Here is a 17249-nt window from a genome sequence, read left to right on the forward strand (position 1 = left end):
CCTGCAAACTGAATTCTCTGTTAAGTCCTAGAAAAGTCATGGATTTTTAGCTTGTCTAGCATTGTCTTATTGGTAAGGACCAGAGTGACAACTTCTAATGTCTTCCCATATTACAGCTAAAACTGGAACTCCTAAACTTTTACTTAGTAGGAATTAGTAGTTACTCATAAAAAGGAAAACTCTAATTTTAGATTGCACGTAGAATGGATTATAGGTAAGTGAAAATATTCAGTCAAACAAATTTTTATTGAATACCTAGTATATGAAAGTTATTTCACCTTGCTATGGAAAAAGCAGATGGCATAGGCCCAATTACGGGTTGAAAATGTTTTTGCTTATGGAGGGCCAGTCTATAAATTTTGGCCAGGGAAGTGGTATAAAAAAGGACATTTTGGAAATATTTGTTTTGAGTGCAGGTTGGCTGGTATGTGGAGATTTGGAGAGTGCAGAGATGAATCAGATACATTGGCAATAATTGTGGTAAAGGGTGATAAGGGCTGAGATTGAGTTTTTACTAACAAGTATGCACAGGAAGAGATAGGCCGGGCGCGGTGGCTCACACCTGTAATCTTAGCACTCTGGGAGGCCAAGGCGGGTGGATCGCTCGAGGTCAGGAGTTCGAGACCAGCCTGAGCAAGAGTGAGACCCCGTCTCTACTAAAAATAGAAAGAAATTATATGGACAGCTAAAAATATATATAGAAAAATTAGCTGGGCATGGTGGCGCATGCCTGTAGTCCCAGCTACTCGGGAGGCTGAGGCAGGAGGATTGCTTGATCCCAGGAGTCTGAGGTTGCTATGAGCTAGGCTGATGCTACGGCACTCTAGCCAGGGCAACAGAGTGAGACTCTGTCTCAAAAACAAATAAATAAATAAAGTAAGTACAAAAATAGATGGTATAGTAAAGTGAACCATCATATGCATAGCTCACGTTCTGAAATTACAACCTTGTGGCCAATATGTCCTCTATACCCCTGCCCTCTTCCCTATCAACACTGTATGGGCAATATATGTAACCTAAACTTTTGTAACCTCACATTATGCTGAAATAATAATAAAAAAATAATTAAAAAAAGATAAAGAAAAAAAAACACTGTATCTTTTTTAAGCAAATCTCAGAAATGATATAATTTTATCTGTAAATATTGTCATATGAATCTCTAAATGATAGGTAGCCTTAAAAAAGCCTATTGAGTTTCCTCAAATAAAGTCACTGGTTAGCTATACTTTAGGATTGATTATAAAACTCAATTTCTCAGTGAAATCTGTGTGATTCAGCTCTGTAAGCATTCCTAATTTAACAAGAGCATTAAAAGCAGTGAGAACAAACTTTATACTAAAAATATTTTTATCTTAAGCACAATATTGACAGGACCTGCGAGAGCCATTGGAGACTCACAACGGCCTGTGGAGCTCACCCAGTTTATTGCGAGTGGTGTCAGGGGACATCTTTATGTAGGACTCAAAGGTGACGCTAGTACCCAAGGAAATCAAGATGCAGGCAAAAATCAAGGACCTACTTCTGAAATTGAGTTCAAATCAAAGTATAAGTAGGAACAAAAACCAGTGCTCAAACCAGAGTTAGGGAAAAAAATAGAAACACTAATTTAGAGTTAATGCCTAAGTTTTAAGTGAGCATAAAGTAAAAAGGGCCTAGTCTCGAAAACTTATTTGTATATGCTACAATAACAAGATAACTAAGAATGCTAAATACAGTAACTTTTCAGATTCTCTTTCTTTTATGGAGCATGAAAAGGGTATTAAACAACCAAGTTTCCCCACATTTGAATTATATAAGAAGGAAACTGACAGTGAAACACACAATAATAAACTACAAATCAAGGACATTACTTTCTTGCTGAGCTCAAAAAAATTGCAATATCTATCTGATCTATAGCACCAAAAATGTCTATAGTGCCTATAGTCTTACTAACTTCATTAGGCTAAAGAGAAAATAGATTTTCCAGCAAACTGAAAATATCGTAGATGAAGACATAATTTTCATAAGTACTAGGAATGTCTGAATTTATTTGGCTTTATGAGATGCCATATAAAACACACAGCATCAATTTAAAAAATCATCTGAATAAGTTGTATGCTTGAGTTAACCATGAGGATCATTTCTAAGCAAACAGAAATATGATATGAATATATTCCATGGAAAAATATCTTTTAATGCAAAAATATTACTAACATTAAAAGAAAACCCTAGTTCTTCAAAATAATTAAAAGAAAAAAACTTGATACATAATGTTCATTAAGAAAGTTTATTCAAAACTCATTCCAAAAAATATCACAGAAGGAAAACAGAATAAAGTGCAGTTATTTTCCAGAAAAGTTTGCTATACATGGGCAAAATGATCAGATTCTTGATCAGAGACATGAATGCCTACTGACCCAAAAAGTTCCAAATGCATGATGATATTGTCTTTAAAAAATAAAAGTATTAGATGAAAAACATTAGACAGAAATTCTGAGTTTCAAAGAAATAACCAATGTTTTCAGTAAAATCCGGAGGACCAGTATCTTCCATAGAAAGAGGGACGGAAGTAGCCGTAGCCATAACCACCATAGCCTCCAAGGCCATAGATGGAACCATAGCCATAGCCCAGGCCACCAAAGCCACCAAGGCCATAGCCAAGGCCACCATAGTAGTTGCCGTAGTAGTAGCTCATTGTGTCAGAGGTTGTGGATTTGGTTTGATGTTGAAGGTGAGTTTTAGGAGAATGAATGTCACTGTCTGCAACCGGACATTTATACTTCCCAGCTAAGGGTGTGGCAAACCACAACACACAAGCTTCATTCTCTTTGAAAATGCATCTTTGGTGAAAAACAGTACTATTAAGCCATTTCTTTGTTATTATGAGTAGTCTCAAACATGCATGAAGATATTTTTTCTTTGAATTTATTCAATTGTAATTTCATAGGATCAACCTTTGTTTTCAATAATCTTTCTATATTTAAAGTTGATATTTACAGCTATTTCTATGTTTAAAATATGAGTATAATGCTACATTGCATCAGGTAAATCATTCTTGGCATTCTTGCCTAGATTTTTGTCATTTTCAAGTGATGTTGCCTTTAATTTTCCCTATCCAGAATTATCATCTATTTTTAAATATATGTTTCATTTGGCTTTCACATTTAATAGACTGACATACCAATTATTAAATAATTGTGAATGAGAAAAATTAATTTAAAATCCAAAAGAAGAATATATTTAAAAATAAGGAACAAATATTACCCATCTCCCTTGTTTCATTTTTCTGTAGGCGAGCACGCTAACCGCCATCATCTGAAGGGGCAAACACAGGAGGGTAGTCAAGCCTCTCACAATTTAGCCCACACTACCTTTCTTTCCCACAGTATTCCCAATATTCCCTTATATGGAACATATCTCCCATAGTAAGTATTTTGTCAACTTCTCCAAGATGTTACTATATTTCCAAGTGTACACTTCCCTGCCTAATTCCTTGTTATCATGACCCACCAAAACATTGTGCATGAGATTTGCAAAGTGGAAGTAAAGCAGCCAACGGTATTTTTTTTTTTAATGCTTACAAATTTAGCCTAGGGCATATATCTCTGTTGCAGCTCACACATGTTGTCTCTTTTCTGCCTGCTCCTGTTGGTGTGAGGTAACAAGCAGGCACATAGTTCCTCCACGGATCCTCTCTCGAAAGGTTTTTCTAAATCCTGACATAGGAGCATAGACTTAATGAGCTTGCTACCTCCTCCTGAAGACATCACAGATACTGGACAAAAACTTGAATTTATGCAAAAGAAAAAGAGAGTGTTAAAAATAAAACAGATTAAGGGAAAATAAAATTCATTTTTTGTTTATGTTCCCTAACTTTCCAGAGCAAAAATATTTCCAACATATTCAGTGTTTATACCTTAGGTACAGGTTAAATATTTGACAACAATAGCACAAATGATGGGAGAGAGGAATTGTAGGTACACTTTTATAATATCCAAGTACTACAGTTGGACAATAATGAATATTTTAAAAGTGCATAAATAAAAATTCAATAATATGATAAAACAGAATTATAAAAAAAATCACAATTAGCCTAAGAGGAGACGGAAAAAAATAGTGGTGGGACGTGGTGTGACCAAGAACAGATGGAACAAAGAGAAAACTAGAAAGATAGATTTTAATTCAAGTATACCAATAACATTAAAAGTGAACATTATAAATACACTACAGAGAAGAAATACATTATTACTTTAGATTTAAAAAAAGCAATTTACCACTATATGTTGTCTATAAGAAATTTACCTTAAATATAAAGACATATCTAAGAGAGAGAAAAAAGATGACATATCAATACTAGCCAAGAGAAAACTGAAGTAGCTATTTTAATGTGAGAAAAAATAACTTTAAATTCATGAAATATTATAAAGAATATAGGAGGAGGGTATTGAATGGTCCCAACACAAAGAAATGGTAAATGTCTGAGATGATAGATGTGCTAATTACCTTGATCTGATCACTAAATATTACTTGTATTGAAACATTATTATGTATGTACAGTTATATATTATTAAAATACGTCAATTAAAATTTAAAAAAGAATAAATAGCATTAAATATAAAATGCTGGTTAATTTTCCCTTAGAGAAAACATAACAATTCTAAATATGTAACCACCTAACAAGAGAGCTTTGAATTTAGTAAAGAAAAAATTTGTAGAACTGAAAGAGGAAATAAAGAATTCCGTAATTTTAATTTTAGATTTCAACAATCTGTTCTCAGTAATTAATAGAATAAGTAAACAGAAAAAGCAGCAAAAATAGAGAATGGCTGAACAACACTAAAATCTAACCTAATCTAATTGGCACTTGTGAACACTCCATCGTGCAACAGTAGAACTCACATTATTTCAAGTGCATAGGGACATTAACTAAGATAGACTATGTTATGGACCTTAATTTCATTCAGGACATGGTTATATAAATTATATTCTTTCAGATTTATTAAATAAATTTAATGAAATTAAATTTAAAAATGATAGGATGATATCTGGAAAATGCTCCAATATCTGAAAATTTAACAACACACATATAAATAACAAATGAATCAAATGAGAATAATAAGAATAATCAAAGAAAATTAAGAGGTTTTGAGCTAAATGAAAATATAATGAACTAAAATATTTGGGACGTAGCTAAAGCAGCACTTACAGGAAAATTTGTATCAATAAATACTTATATTTATATAAAAATTCCTCAACTCTAAAATCTAAGTTTTTGATAAACTGAATAAATAAATAATAAAAATCGGAGTTTAAGTAAACACAACCCAGAAAATCAATAGAGAAAAAACAAGGAAATCAAAACTTGATTCTTTGGGTAAACACCCAGTGGTGGGATTGCTGGATCAAATGGTAAGTCAACTTTTAGTTCTTTGAGGAATCTCCATACTGTTTTCCCTAGCAGTTGTACTAATTTTCAGTCCCACCAACAGTGTGTAAGCATTCCTTTCTCTCTGCATCCACGCCAGCATCTATTGTTTTTGGACTTTTTAGTAATAGCCATTTTGACAGAGGTAAGACAATATCTCATTGTGGTTTTACTTTGCATTTCCCTGATGATTAGTGACATCGAGCATTTTTTAATGTGTGTGTTGGCCATTTGTTCAAGTTCTTTGTAGATTCTGGTTATTAGAACTTTATCAAATGTATAGCTTGCAAATATTTTTTCCCACTCTGTAGGTTGTTTATTTGCTCTGTTAATTGTTTCCTTGGCTGTGTAGAAGCTTTTGAATTTAATTAAGTCCCATTTATTTATTTTTATTGTTACTGTGATTGCCGTTGGGGTCTTCTTCTTAAATTCTTTGCCTAGGCCAAAATCTAGAATAGTTATTTTATCAAAAAGACACCTGCACACAAATGTTCATTGTGGCACAATTCACAATTGCGAAGATGTGGAATCAACCCAAATGCCCATCAATTCGTGAGTAGATTAACAAAATGTGGTATGTGTATACACACACACACACACACACACACACACCATGGAATACTACTCAGCCATGGAGAAAGATGACTTAATGCCTTTTGCAACAATTTGAATGGAACTGGAGACCATTATCCTAAGTGAAGTATCTGAAAAATGGAATAACAAATACCATATGTACTCACTGTTAAACTGGAACTAACTGATGAGCACACATATGCATGGAGGGAAGTAAATCTCAAAGGAAATCAAGCACAAGGAGGGGGTTGGAGGGGATGGGCAAAAGCTTACCTAGTGGGTACAGTGAACACTATCTGGGTTATGGGCACACTTTTAACCCTGACTCAAGCATTACAAAAGTGATCCATGTAACCAAAACCATTTGTACCCCCATAATACTTTGAAATAAAAAAAGGAAGCAAAAACCCTTGATTTATAGAGAAGATCAATGCAATTTATCAATATGTGGCCAGATACACCAAGAAAAAAAAGAGATAAAACAAATTACCTGAAAGTAAAAAGGAAGCATCATTAAAGACCCCACAGAAATTAAAAAATAATGAGTGAAACTATAAACAGCTCAGTGTCCATATATATAACAACATAAATAAAATAGACCAATTTTTTGAAAGATACAAGCTATCCAAAGCCACTAAAGTTGAAATAGATAACTACAAAATTCTATGTATATTAACTAAATTGGATTCATGTTTATAGACCTTCCAAAAAATAAAACTGCAGACCCAGATATATAGTTGGGGAATTCTACAAAACATTTAAGGAGTAAATATTACCCAACCTATACAATCTTTTCTAGGAAAGAAAACAGGAAGGAATACTTCCTAAGTTATTTTTTGAGACCAACCCCGTTACCTTAATACTCAAACCAAACATATGAGAAGGGAAAAAAAATAACAATCCAATACCTTGCATAAGCATAGACTCAACAACATTAAACAATATATTAACAAGGGGAACCAAGAAATATATTGAAAGAATAGTGCATCATATCCACATTAGATTTATCCGAGGAATCCAAGTCTGGTTCAACATGAGATAAGCAATCAATATAATTTACTGTATTAACAGATTAAAAAAGAAAGATGTCATCTCAATAGATGTAGATAAAGCGTTTGACAAAATTCCACATCTATGCATATTAAAAATTCTCAGCAAACTAGAAATTGAAGAGATTTTCTGTATCTATTAAAGATGACAAAATTCTGGCCAATGAGCCAAGTGGGGTGGCTCATGCCTGTAATCCTAGCATTTTAGGAGTATGAGGTGGGAGGATGGCTTGGGGCCAGGACTTGAAACTAACCTGAGCAACATAGCGAGACCCCATTTCTATAAAAAACACAACAATTAGCTGAGTGTGGTGACACTCGCCACTTGAACCCAGGAGCTGTGATGACACTCACTCCAGTCTGGGTGACAGAATAAGATTCTGTTCAAAAAAAAAAAAAAAAATCCTACAGCTAATTTTATACTAAATGTTGCAAAACTTTATGCTTTTCTCTAAATATCAGAAACAAGGCTAGGCTATCCTCCCACCACATATTCCATGTCATAATGCAAATCCTAGGCACTGCACTAAAGAAAAAGAATGAAAGACATTCAGAATGGAAAGGTGGAAATAAAATTATCTTAATTCCCCAACTATGTGATTGTCTATGTTAAAGAAAGACAAACTGACACATAAAAGCTCCTACAATTAATAAATGAACGGTTAGTTTAGGAAGGCTGTCAGACACAATATTGTTATATAAATACACTTGGAATTTGTTATTTGTTTTAACAAATAACATTCACAGTAGCACCAAAAATTAAATCTTTAAATAAAAATCTAATAAAATATTTGCATGATCCCTATGTTAAAAGTGAAAACACTTTGATGAGAGATCAAAGAAGACCTAAATGATTGCAAGGGCATGCTATGTTCAGGATTAAATGCTTATAGTTAGTATGTGAATTATCCCTAATATGTTCCATTTATTCAATGGAATCTCACTCAAAATCTCAGAAGAGTTTTTGTAAATGTGGATAAGCTGACTCCAAAATATATGTGGGAAGACAAAAGTACTAGGATAGCCAAAATTATTTTAACAAAGAAGAAAATACTTGGAGGACCAAAAGGGCTTTTTGGTATTAATTATAAAGCTACGTTATTCAAGACAATAGGGAATTATTGTATGGATAGACATATATATTAATAGAACAGCACAGAAAATCTAAAAATAGATCCAAATAAATATGGTCAATTGGTTTATGCAAAGTAACTAAGGCAATTTAATACAGAAAGAATAGCCTTTTCAGTAAATCATGCAGGGACAGTTGGACATACCTATACAAACAAACCAAAACAAACAGGTTTTTTTTTAAACATTCTCAACCCATGCCTTGAACTTCAATAAAATGAATTATACATCACACCCAAACTACATCTTATACAAAAACTAATAGTACTTTGACATATACCTCATAATATTTGAATCTATTTTTTGAATCTATTTATACAAAAAAATTCAGAATGGATCAATAAGTCTAAATATAAAATATAAGATTATAAAATTTTATAAGAAAAAATGGGAGAAAATTATTGTGACCATAGGTTATGTAAAAAATTTATTTGATACAACACCAAAAGCAGAAACTATTGATTAAAAATATTAATAAATTAGTCATTATCATAATCAAATGTTTGCTTTATGAAAGACATTTTAAGGAAACTAAAAGAATACAGACTAGTAGAAAATATGTGCACATCACACTTCTAACAAATTACATTTGAATGCAAACTACACAAATAATTCTCAAAACTCAACAACAAGAAAATATACAATCTATTTTTCAGTAGATTTTATTTTTTAGAGCAGTTAGTTTCACATCAAAATTTAGTGGAAGTTACCAAGATTTTCCATATATCACCTGACCCCACACATGCATAAACTTTCTCTTTCTCTCCCACCAGAATGGTACATTTGTTACAATTGATGAGCCTGCATTAACATATCATTATTACCAAAAATCCATAGTTCACATCAGGGTTCACTCATGGTGTTGTACATTTTATGAGCTTGGACAAATGTATGATGACATATACCCATTATAGTATCATACAGGGTAATTTCACTGCTCTAAAAATCTGTGCTTTGCCTGTTTATCAAGTTTTAAACAGACACTTCAAAAATATTAAAGATGGATAGAATATGCATAGAAAAACATGCTCAACATCATTAGTCATTAGGGAAATACAAAGTAAAACACACATATGTAGATATTGCAAGACTTGGAGATAGAACTTTTGTTTGAGTGGGCTCCAGTAATCCCAAGCTATTATCAATTTACTTTCAGATGAATGAGTATGGCTAAATCTGCATGGGTTGAGGCAAACTGTACATCTGGGAGTTCTAATAAATTTCCATGTGTAATGCAAAGTTTATTAAAAAAATAACTAAAGCACATATGCTAATTTAAAGTTTGCATGTATATATTATTAAATCACTATATTAACCATAGCAATTGTTTAAAAGTTTGAAAAATAATGTTTTGGGGTTTTTTGGTCTCTGTTTTAGTAAGAGGCAGGGAGAAGTATTTTAGTATAGGTAATTTTTGAATTGCCAGGATGTATTAACAACTAAAGGCAGACAAACTTTTAATCAGTGTTTCTGTTTTATTTTTTTTTAATTTTAAATAGTGGTGATTTGTTCTCATCACCACTTATTTGGTCTTTCTGCTTAATTTCTTTAAATATGCACTCAATATACATTTATTTCTCCTCAATCCACCAAAATCAGGGGCAGAATACAACTTGCCTCCTTGATAGTGTGCACCAATATTGCTGAAGAAATCATCTATCTGGATATCAACTATATTTTTACATATATTTTTGTTCTTTGCTATTTGCTCTTCTCATCCCAATAAACATAAGAAAAAAAAATACCTTTGCTTATCACACATGGCTCCCCATTAGCTACATTCACCCTGCTAATCCAGTGTTTCTCTTCTAACATCAATTTTTTCATTGTTCTATAAGTTCTACATTCTATTCTTCATCCCTGTGACAAGGAAAAATGCTGCTCTCTTCACTTATATGTTTTTCCCAAATAGTTTAAATGTGAAGTTTTTTTTTCTGAGCCTGTATGTTGGACAATCTTCTGTCTTTAAATTCATGTCCTTTTGATCCAATTTTTCTATTCTTAATTCCCTATAGAATTAGTTGTAGTCATATTTTATTAACTGACACACGAAAATTTTAGAATATAGACAAAAACAGGCAATATAGTATGAGGAACCATCATATATACAATACTCATCTTTAAACATTGTCACCACAAGCACAATTATGTTTCCTTTACACAAACAGTATGTTTCTCCAATATGTTATTTTGTAGAAAACTCCAGTTTCCACATCATTGGAAAAGATTCTAAGTGATACTAAAAAAAAAAGTAACTTTTTAACATTCTTTGTAAATGAAAATGTCAACTCCCTCAATTAAAGTTTTTTGTTGGATTTAGTTGGTGCTGAATAAATACTTGCTGTAGAATTGGTTCAAAAGTCTAAGTTTTATTGGTGTCAGTGTGTCTCCTCTCCCTGTAAGAAATGTTCTACTTTTATTATATCATCAAAGGAATGAGCTATGACAACCTTTTTATCCTAAACTCATTGTTGAAAGAACCTTTGAGAATAATATGAAGACTGTCACAAGGCATGAAATTCACACATTTCATTGAGAGGTAACAGGACTCATCTTTATGTAGGACTCAACAGAGAAGACTAGATAGCTGAGAAAGGTGAGGGTTCAGGCAAGAGTCAAGGATTCTTTTCTAGAATAGATTTCTAGGCAAGGTATGAATGAAGAATAAACACATTCAATATTCAACCAGAATTGAAGAAGACATAGAAACATTAATTCACAATCTACTTCTATGTTTTTAAGTAAAGAGAAAGTTAAAAGGGTTCTGTCTCAAAAAATATATAGCATAGGCTGCAATGCTGAAATATCCAAGAATGGTAGGCAAGATAGAAAAATCTAGGATCTCTGTTAATTTCCTAAGGATGGCATAATAAAGTACCACAAAATAGGTGGCTTAAAACTACATAAATTTTAAGCCTTAAACAATTCTGACAGCTAAAAGTTCAAATTTAAGGTTTTAAGAGGATGGTTTTAAGTCTTCTCTCTGAAACTCTAGGTGCGAATCTATTCATGTCTTTCTTTTCCTTCTGGTGTTACAAGATGCTAAAAGTTCCTTTGCTTGTAGACACATTACTGTAATCTCTGCTTGTGTCATCACATGGACTTCTTGTGTATGTTGACATTTCTGCACTATGTGTGTATCTATCTCTGTGTCTCTTGTTCTGTTCTTATAAATACACCAATCACATTGAATTAAGAGTCCATCTACTATAGAATGATCTCACCTTAACCTACTGTATCTGCAAAATCTATATAAGGTCACATTCTTAGGTTTTGGGAAGTACCTAAATTTTGAGAGAAGACCATTCAACCTATACAGGTTCTTCTTCTTCTATGGGGTCAAAATTTGAGGGAGCGGGACACAAGCAATGCATGTCTACACCTTTGACTTGCAAGGAGGCACCAGACACTAAGGCATTCAGAAGAATGAGTGACAATTAAGAACACTTGATCAATTTAGGAACATAGCGATATCTATAATTGAGTGCAGCATCAAGAAAGATGATTTTCCTTACATAGCACTGAAAGGTCTTAATAGCTCATGATTATGTGAAAACATAAGAGATGCTCCTTAAAATGTTAAGAATCATAAAGGACATTATTTTTAAAAATATTAGGAAGTCTGAATTTATTTAGCTCTGTGGAATATCACATCAAAAAAAGACCATCAGTTTAGCAAAGCAAGTTATCTGCACCAGTGCTTATATTACCAATGAAGATAGTTTCTAAAAAGATCTAAATATAATGCAAATAATTCCATGAAGTAATAATGCTAATAAAAATATTATTAACATTTTATAAAACATAAAACTCTAATGCACTGAAATAGAAGAAAAAAAACGAAACTAGATATTGTATGTTCACATAGAAAGTTTATTAGAAAATAAACCCAGATGTATCACAGAAGGAAAATGTAATAAGCCAACACATCATAATTAAGAAGAGCTGATAATGTCCAACTTGCATAATTAGATCCTTGACAGGAGATGTGGATCCCCATTGATACAAACAGTACCAATGCATGGTGATATCTTCTTCTTCAAAAAAAAAGAATTAGAAAATGAAAACTTTTAAAAAATTCTGGGTTCTGAAGTGATGACCTATTTCAGAAGAATCCAGATGACCAATATCTTCCATAGAAAGAGGGACGGAAGTAGCCATAGCCATAACCACCATAGCCTCCAAGGCCATAGATGGAACCATAGCCATACCCCAGGCCACTGAAGCCACCAAGGCCATAGCCAAGGCCACCATAGTAGTTGCCGTAGTAGTAGCTCATTGTGTCGGAGCTTGTGGATTTGGTTGTATGATGAAGGTGAATTTCCTGAGAATGAATATCACCAACAGCATGCAGACTTTTATATTTCCTCATCATGGATGTGGTAAACCACAACAAAGGAGTGTCATTGTTTTGAATATCTCTCTTTGGTGAAAAAGAGTCCCATTAAGTCATATCTTTCTTATTAAATGTAGCTCCACATTTTTCCTTTGAATGTAGTTTAATTTTCATTCCTCACAATCAAAATTTGTTTTAATTATGTTTGTATCTTCAAAGCTGATTTTTTAATTAAATTAAATTAAATTGTTTTTATTTATTTATTTTTATTTCAAAGTATTATCGGGTACAAATATTTTTGGTTACATGTATCACATTTATAATGCTTGAGTCATGGTCATAAGTGTGCCTATCACCCAGATACTGTGCATTGTGCCCATTAGGTAGGTTTTCTCCCCATCCCCTCCACTCCCCTCCCCCTACTTGATTTGCATTAAATTTTACTTCCCTCTATGCACATGTGTGCTCATCCCTTAGTTCCAATGTAATATTGAGTACATGTGGTGTTTGTTTTCCATTCTTTAGATAATTCACTTAGGATAATGGTCTCCAGTTCCACTCAAATTGTTGCAAAAGTCATTAAGTCATCTTTCTTCATGGCTGAGTAGTACTTCATGGTATACATATACCACATTTTGTTAATCCACTCATGAATTTATGGGCTCTTGGGTTGACTACACATCTTTGCAATTGTGAATTGTGCCACAATAAACATTTGAGTGCAGGTGTCTTTTTGATCAAATGACTTCTTTTCCTTTTGGTAAATACCCAGTGGTGGGATTGCTGGATCAAAAGGTAGGTCTACTTTTAGTTCTTTGAGGAATCTCCATACTGTTTTCTATAGAGGTTGTACTAATCTGCAGTCCCACCAACAATGTAGAAGTGTTCCTTTCTCTGTGCATCCATGCCACCATCTATTGTTTCTGGACTTTTTAATAAAAGCTGTTCTAACAGGGTAAGGTGATATCTCATGGTGATTTTAATTTGTATTTCTGTGATGATTAGTGATGCTGAGCATTTTTTCACATGTTTATTGGCTATTTGTCTGTCTTCTTTTGAAAAGCTTCTCTTCATGTCTTTTGCCCAGTTTTTTATGGGGTTGTTTGATTTGTTTTTAATTCAGGATATTATGGCAGTACAAACATTTTGGTTACATGTAATGTGTTTGCCTCACCCAAGCCAGGGCTACAAGCATGTCCTTCCCTCATACAGTGCTTGTTTGATTTTTTTCTTGATGATTTACTTGAGTTTTCTGTAGATTATGGTTATTAGCCCTTTATCAGATGTATAGTTTGCAAATATTTTTCCCATTCTGTGGGTTGCTCTGTTGATTATTTCTTTGGTTATACAGAAGCTTTTAAATTTAATTAAGTCCTATTTATTAATTTTGGTTGTTGCTGCGATTGCCATTGGGTCTTCTTCATAAATTCTTTGCCTAGGCTGATATCTAGAAGAGTTTTTCCAACATTTTCTTCCAGTATTCTTGTGGTTTCAAAGCTGATTTTTTTTTATCTATTTCTACATCAAAATTGAATCTGCCAAGCTCTTTTATTAGTTAGATAATTCTTGGCATTTACTCAGATTTTGTTTTGTCTAATAATAGCTTCTTTTCTGTGTTGTAGCTTAGTTTTTATCTTTTTCCAAATTACTTGGGATTTTTCCTTTGAATTACTCTATAATTAAATTATGAAAAAATTACAAGTATTTATAATAAATTAGATGACAAAGATTTAGAAAAATGTAGGCAATATATGATCATTCTCCTTGTTGGATATTCTGTGTCCCAAACCTTTAAATTTTTGTGGAAGGTCTCTATTACCCCCAAATTTACATGCTTTCCTCAGCTGCTCATGAGACAATTTTTGAGATGACTTCTAAATATTTCCTGAGATGTTCACACTCAATACATATGAAATAATTAGATTGAAATATTAACAAATATCATTGACTAAAGAAATTTTTATTTGGAAATATAATGTCTATAAATATGAATAATAAAAATCTAAATTATCTGTGAACTTTATTTCTTTCAATACAAATATTTTTCTTCTTCCAGTAGCTTTTTTTCCACTTTCTTTTCATCACATTGGATCTGTGATAGTATTCTTTTTATTGCCAGTTGGAGGATAGTTCCTCCAGTGGTCTCGTATCAACCTAGTTCTCCCTCTCTTGTTTGTAGTTCTGAAGAATAACTATAGAATGTGCTGGGAATGGAACATCCTGAAATAAAGGGAAGTTGGGTGGAGCAGCCCAGACTCTATTCTAATCTCACTCTAAAAATAAGATGTCCTTCAGTGCTTTATCTCAGTGAGTCATGTCACCCTCAGACTATAAAACCCAGAGTGGGCTGTTTTTCAGGATCCCTCAGCTGCAGCACAAGTGAGTCTCACATGCAGTTGAGACTTCCTCTTCCCAAGACAGCTTTCCTGGGCCTTCAGGGACTGGCTCACTATGAATCCTAGGCTTCTGTTGTCCCTTGTTGCCTATGTGAAAGTAATAGGTCTGCTTCCTGTAACTTGTTGCATATATGGGTGTTCTGTCTCACCAGACCCAGATAAGCTGGTAACCAGTGCACAGGGAACCCATTGCACAAAATTGGTGCAGTGAGTAAGGTCTGATCTGACAGAACCATGGCTTCCTGGCAAAGTGGAAGGGGTGATATCCCTAGTACCCAGCCAGTGTGGAAACTCAGCCTAGAGGTGCAGGGGAAGACACACAGCTGGATGTTTTATGGTGAAAGAAGAATGATAAATGGACATAAGTCAACCCCAGTACATGTGAATGAGCTATCAGCAAGGAGTGACGCAAACAGTAAGGTATATGGAAACAGGGGAGGGTGGCACATTGCCCCTTGGTGGTTGCACACATATGTGATTGCTCATTGCTGGGGCTAGAGAGCTCAGGATGGGGGCCCTCAGGTGGACCCTGAGATACCTGAGAGGAAACAGAAAAGAAGCACTCAGATGCACAATGCAGGCTTTTAAAGAAAGGGAGATTTATGATCTACAGTGCAGATATGGAGAAAGACTAGGAAAGTCTTATAGACTAGTAGGTGTGTTTATTTGATAAAGGGACATTGTAGACCCAAATGTCTTGGGCTGAAGGCACCATTAAGAATGGGGCTAAGGTCTCTGGGTTCCCTCCAGAGGCCAATGACCTTATGCTTCTGTCAAAATAAAAGAGGAAAAGAGGGGAAAAATTAAACTGATGACAGTGGGAGGTTGGGAATGAATGCTGTGATGCATGGAACTTATCTGCTTATGTATGTGGCCCTTTGGGCCATATCAGGCGCCAGTGTATGGTCCCTACCACTGACTGTATTATAGGCATAGACATTTCCTTTTGGCTTCTTGTGACACAGAACATCCCTACTGCCTGAACAGGTGTGCTACCTGGAGGGGACAGATATGTATCAGTCGTGTGTATGCTGGGAGTACCATAGCCACACCTGAGAGGAATTTACATTTTGAATACCCCATGGAACTTCACTCTGTCCAAGGAACATCCTTCACTGCCCAGTAACACAACAGTGGGCACACTCTCAAGGCAAACAATGGACTTTCCATCCACCCTTTCATCCAGAAGCCAGTGGAGCCAAGACATCTGAAGAATGAACATCAGGATGGACTGCTAGTGGGGGGTACCCCCATCTGACTAGAGCAGTGTGGACATTACACACTGTACTATAATGCAAGGGAAACACAACACTGCAGCACATGCTGAGAAACACTGAGCCTGGTGGGAGTGGAGCTGGACCAGGTAGCCTCCTACTAGGCTGTGCTTACAAAATCCCAACCTCAGTGTCCCTAACAATTCTTTTATTTCCCCTTTATTGTGCATGTCATGAGGCAGTTTGTGGCTCAGGTTGCCACAGCACCCCAGTCAATGCCCCCTAACTCTAATCTGTAGGAGATGCTTTCCCCGGGTGGCTCCTCTTGATGGGATCCCATAGATGTAGAGAATGGAACCAAGGAATACCAGGGTACTAGGGTCCCCGTAGTGGCACCAGAAATATCTTACCTTTCCATTTAGGTGAGCTACGTTATCAGACATATACAGTTTGTACAGGATGTGATCTCTCTTCCTGGATGGTCTGGGTCACGTAACAAGGGCAATAGGTCACTGCAGAGGTATCAGCCTCAGGACAGAGACAGATAGACTGGGTCACTACACAACCCATCCTCACTCCTGTCTAATAGGTAGGGAACACCTGAGACCCCAGAGGGGTGGGAGATGGAGCACTAACCTGTCAATCTGCTGTTTCCATAGGGACGTGGTAACAGAGGCCTGGATGCATAAGACTTTTGTGAGGGGTCTCCCACACTGCGGCCACCACGAGTAACCTGATGAAGGGGAAGTGCTGGACTTGCTGTCCGGGACCTCAGTCTGTCACAGACCATAGCAGCCTTGTCATCCTGCCAGTGGTGAACTGCACCAGCATTTCTAATGCCACAGTGAACACCAACAGAGCCTGAGCCCTGGCTTACGAGTGAGGATCTGGCACTCACCAACTGGAAGGGAGCTGGATGTGCCAGTTTTAACTTAACTGACTCTGTGGCAAAATGTCACAACCACAACTAACAAAACCTTTATGGGCTGATACTTTGATGCACCATGTTCCTTTGATTATATGGACAAGAAGTGTCCCAGGTGAAAAACATGCCCCGCAGATGAGCTGAATCTATTTTTCCCAAGGCAGGGGTTGGAATCTTATTTTATATAAAAGAAGGGAGTGAAGGAAGCATCAATTATGTAG

General features: G+C 35.0%; 1 protein-coding gene across 1 annotated transcript; it reads right to left on the reverse strand.

Annotated features, from left to right (window-relative positions):
• Nucleotides 1-2500: 2500 nt before the first annotated feature.
• LOC123642694 (keratin-associated protein 19-9b-like) lies at nt 2501-2674 on the reverse strand. The gene has a single exon (XM_045558077.1). The coding sequence runs from the start codon at nt 2672-2674 to the stop codon at nt 2501-2503; it is 174 nt and encodes a 57-aa protein (XP_045414033.1).
• Nucleotides 2675-17249: the final 14575 nt, after the last annotated feature.

Source organism: Lemur catta, chromosome 1 (assembly GCF_020740605.2).
Source record: "Lemur catta isolate mLemCat1 chromosome 1, mLemCat1.pri, whole genome shotgun sequence".
NCBI classification, from domain to species: Eukaryota; Metazoa; Chordata; class Mammalia; order Primates; family Lemuridae; genus Lemur; species Lemur catta.

Coding starts and splice junctions, on each gene's coding strand:
- LOC123642694 (XM_045558077.1), bottom strand. CDS start 2,674: ATGAGCTACTACTACGGCAACTACTATGGTGGCCTTGGCTATGGCCTT.